Source organism: Echinops telfairi, unplaced genomic scaffold (assembly GCF_000313985.2).
Source record: "Echinops telfairi isolate 266 unplaced genomic scaffold, ASM31398v2 ScPeMD7_2010;HRSCAF=2546, whole genome shotgun sequence".
Classification (NCBI taxonomy): domain Eukaryota; kingdom Metazoa; phylum Chordata; class Mammalia; order Afrosoricida; family Tenrecidae; genus Echinops; species Echinops telfairi.
Genome location: NW_022105908.1, coordinates 7870128 through 7872991, shown reverse-complemented (window position 1 = coordinate 7872991; position 2864 = coordinate 7870128). Strand labels below are relative to the sequence as shown.

At 49.4% G+C, this 2864-nt stretch overlaps 1 protein-coding gene across 1 annotated transcript in view; it reads right to left on the bottom strand.

Annotated features, from left to right (window-relative positions):
- Positions 1-2864, bottom strand: part of GLUD1 (glutamate dehydrogenase 1) — a gene marked incomplete at its 5' end in the record, with an annotated part of 42828 nt that extends 39964 nt beyond the window's left edge. Inside the window, one exon of the mRNA XM_045293298.1 lies at positions 2573-2864. Coding sequence (XP_045149233.1) covers positions 2573-2864 — 292 coding nt within the window. The remainder of the gene's footprint in view (positions 1-2572) is intronic.

Here is a 2864-nt window from a genome sequence, read left to right as displayed (position 1 = left end):
CAAACAAAAAAGTATATCAAGAGCTCCAAAGAAACCAAATCAAGTCCTAGAAAAAGGAAAATACTGGTTTACTCGATTATGGCTTAAGGGACTGGAACATGTTAACAAGATGGTAAAATAGATGCCTACTTTTACCAAATAATATGTTTAATGCAGCGGTTCTCAACCTGGGGGTCTCAACCCCTTTGGGAGTCAAACAACCCTTTCACAGGGGGTCACCCGATTCATCACAGTAGCAAAATGACAGTTATGAAGTAGCAACAAAAATGTTATGGTTGGGGGGGTGACCACAACATGAGGAACTGTATTAAAGGGCGGTGGCATGAGGAAGGTTGAGAACCACTGGTTTAAATGTATAATAATCTCGCCTCTTCCTTCCACATCTTCGTTTGCTTCTCTCAGGAACTTGAACTTGTATTCATCTTCAGGGAAGAAAAAAGTGACAGAAAGACAAGGCCATGCTCTTATGCGTGAGATTGCCAGCAGGGGCATTTTATAAACTTGTACAGCTGTTAGGGAAAGTAGAGGTCAAAGTGGTCCAACCTTTGGGTTTAGAAAAGGAAACGAGTTGGAAGAAAATTAAGCTCCAAAGGCAAGGCACAGAACAAAAGTGGATGGGGTCAGAGCGAATTTTGCAAGTAAATTATAAAACTATGCAAAGCAACCTTTGTTCCCCAGCTGAGAACACTAGGCAAACTCAGGCTTTTCTGGTAGAGAAAGGACTTCAAAAATGATCATTAGTAGTCAGCTGGTATAGTGGAAAGAACACTGGAGTGGAGTAAGGAGCTGAGGGGCTAGTCCAATGTCATTGTGCTTTCTGGCCAAGTCATTTCAGGCAGTCTCACTGTCTTGGTGTTTTGACCTTTATTCTACTTTTTTTTGTCCTAAACAAGGGAAAAGCATATCCTTGTCCTTTCTATTTTAGCTTACTTTTAAACACCTTTAAAGATGATGTGTTGCTTCATAATTTAATGAGGGGGGGGGGATACAAAAAACCTTTTAATTGTTCAAAGAAATCAATCTGACTATAGAAGCCAATTCTGCAAGCATTCAACACTACATTGTAGGATAACTTAGCTGCTTTTGGAGTTTCATTCTACTCAGGGCACGGTGTGAGAACAGACTGCCCCACAGGATTTCCTATGGGGACTTTTTAGTGGCCTTAGTGGCACAGTGGGTTGATCACTGGGCTGCCAGTCAAAAGGTTGAGGTTCAAACCCCAGTCTTTCTACTGGGTTGAAAGATGAGGCTGTCCCTTCCTATAAGGGTTTAAGTCTTGAAAACTCTAAAGAGCAGCTCCTATTGTGCCCTATTGGACCACTGTAATTCTAAATTAATCACAGCAGTGGGTAAACTTTAGGGACACAGACCCCAGGTCCGTCTCTATCTGGAGACAGCTTCAATGTTGTGAGTCAGTGGGTTTTTCTTTTCTTTCTCTCACTCTTTTTTTTGGCCGGGGTGGAGGGTGGGGGAAGGCGGGTGTTAGGGGGAAGGGTAGTTTTAAGGGAAGCAAATGTTCACATCTTTCTCCCTCAGAGAGGCTAGTGGGTTAGAAACAATGACCCTTTTCAGTTAGCAGCCAAGTGCACCACCAGGAGTCACCAACCGAACCGAACCGAACCGAACCCCACTGCTGGGGAGTGGATTCTGACTTACAGCGACCCTGTAGGGCCGAGTCAAACTGCAGCACAAGGCCGTTTATCGTTATGCAAGCCCACTTTCTCCCGTGTACAGGCTCTCGAACCCCACGAAATTGTAACTGACTCCACTCACTTCTTCACACATTTTATCTTCTCTACCGAAGCTCAAATCTGGTGCTAGCCAGGTGCAGCACACACCCCCAGGGGTATTTCCTTCCATTGGCTGGCGGGCTGTACTGTAGTTTACACCCTTTAGATCTACTGTCAGGCTGCCCGTTGTTTGTCAGACAGATTACTCGGCGTATACATTAACTTAAAATTTAAAAAAAAACACAAAAACAGAAGCTATCGGGTGAAAAACGGGATAGATTGGCATGTAATCAGCAAACTCCTTGGACGAAGAAAAACGTCTCGATTTCAAAAGGCAATACACCTTCGGTGCTTCGGTATCATTTGTCACTGTCCTCTAGCAGGGGGGTTTGGAAAAAAAATCAGAAACAACTTGTTTCGTATTTTGCATTCGCGAGCCCACGAAAACTTGCAGAGGCTGAATCAGATGGGCCGGCCAATTGCCTTTTCTAGAAGTGCATTTCGGCGGGACCCACCCTGTGTGACACACAGACCGCAAGGAGAACCAGAGGCTTTTCTGCCCACAGCATCGATCCGTTCGGGGGGGGGGGGGGGTCCCCTGGGGAATGAGTGAGGGCCAAGTGGGAAGGGGAAGCCTGGTCCTCGGGTGGGCATGGCACTCCCTCGGGGGAAGGGTGGAGGTGGCAATGTCCGCCCTGCCCCAGGATGACCCCGGCAGGACAGGGCGGAAGAGGGACACTCCGGGCCCAGCTGGCGGCCAGGAGTGGGGGCGGGGAGCCAGGCAGGCCGGGCCCGCGATGTTGGGGTGCAGGGCGGCGGGGCGACTCGGGCCGGAGGCTCACCTCCTTTGCAGGGTGTGCGGTGCTGGCTGTGCTGGGCCCGGTAGCCCTCTATGACTTCCCAGGAGCCGTCGTCGCGGCGGATGGGGAAGGACAGGCTCAGCACATGGTTGCAGGGCTTGATGATCCGCAGGATGCCGCGCACCCGGTTCCGCTTCTGCTCCGCACTCTCCCGGGTCCGGAGGTCCTCCACCAGCTTGTCCTCCACGATGCTGGCGCCGCGGTCGAAGAAGCCCTCCACCATCTTGAAGAAGTTGGGGTCGTCCTCGCGATCGGACACGGCCTCGCTGTAGTG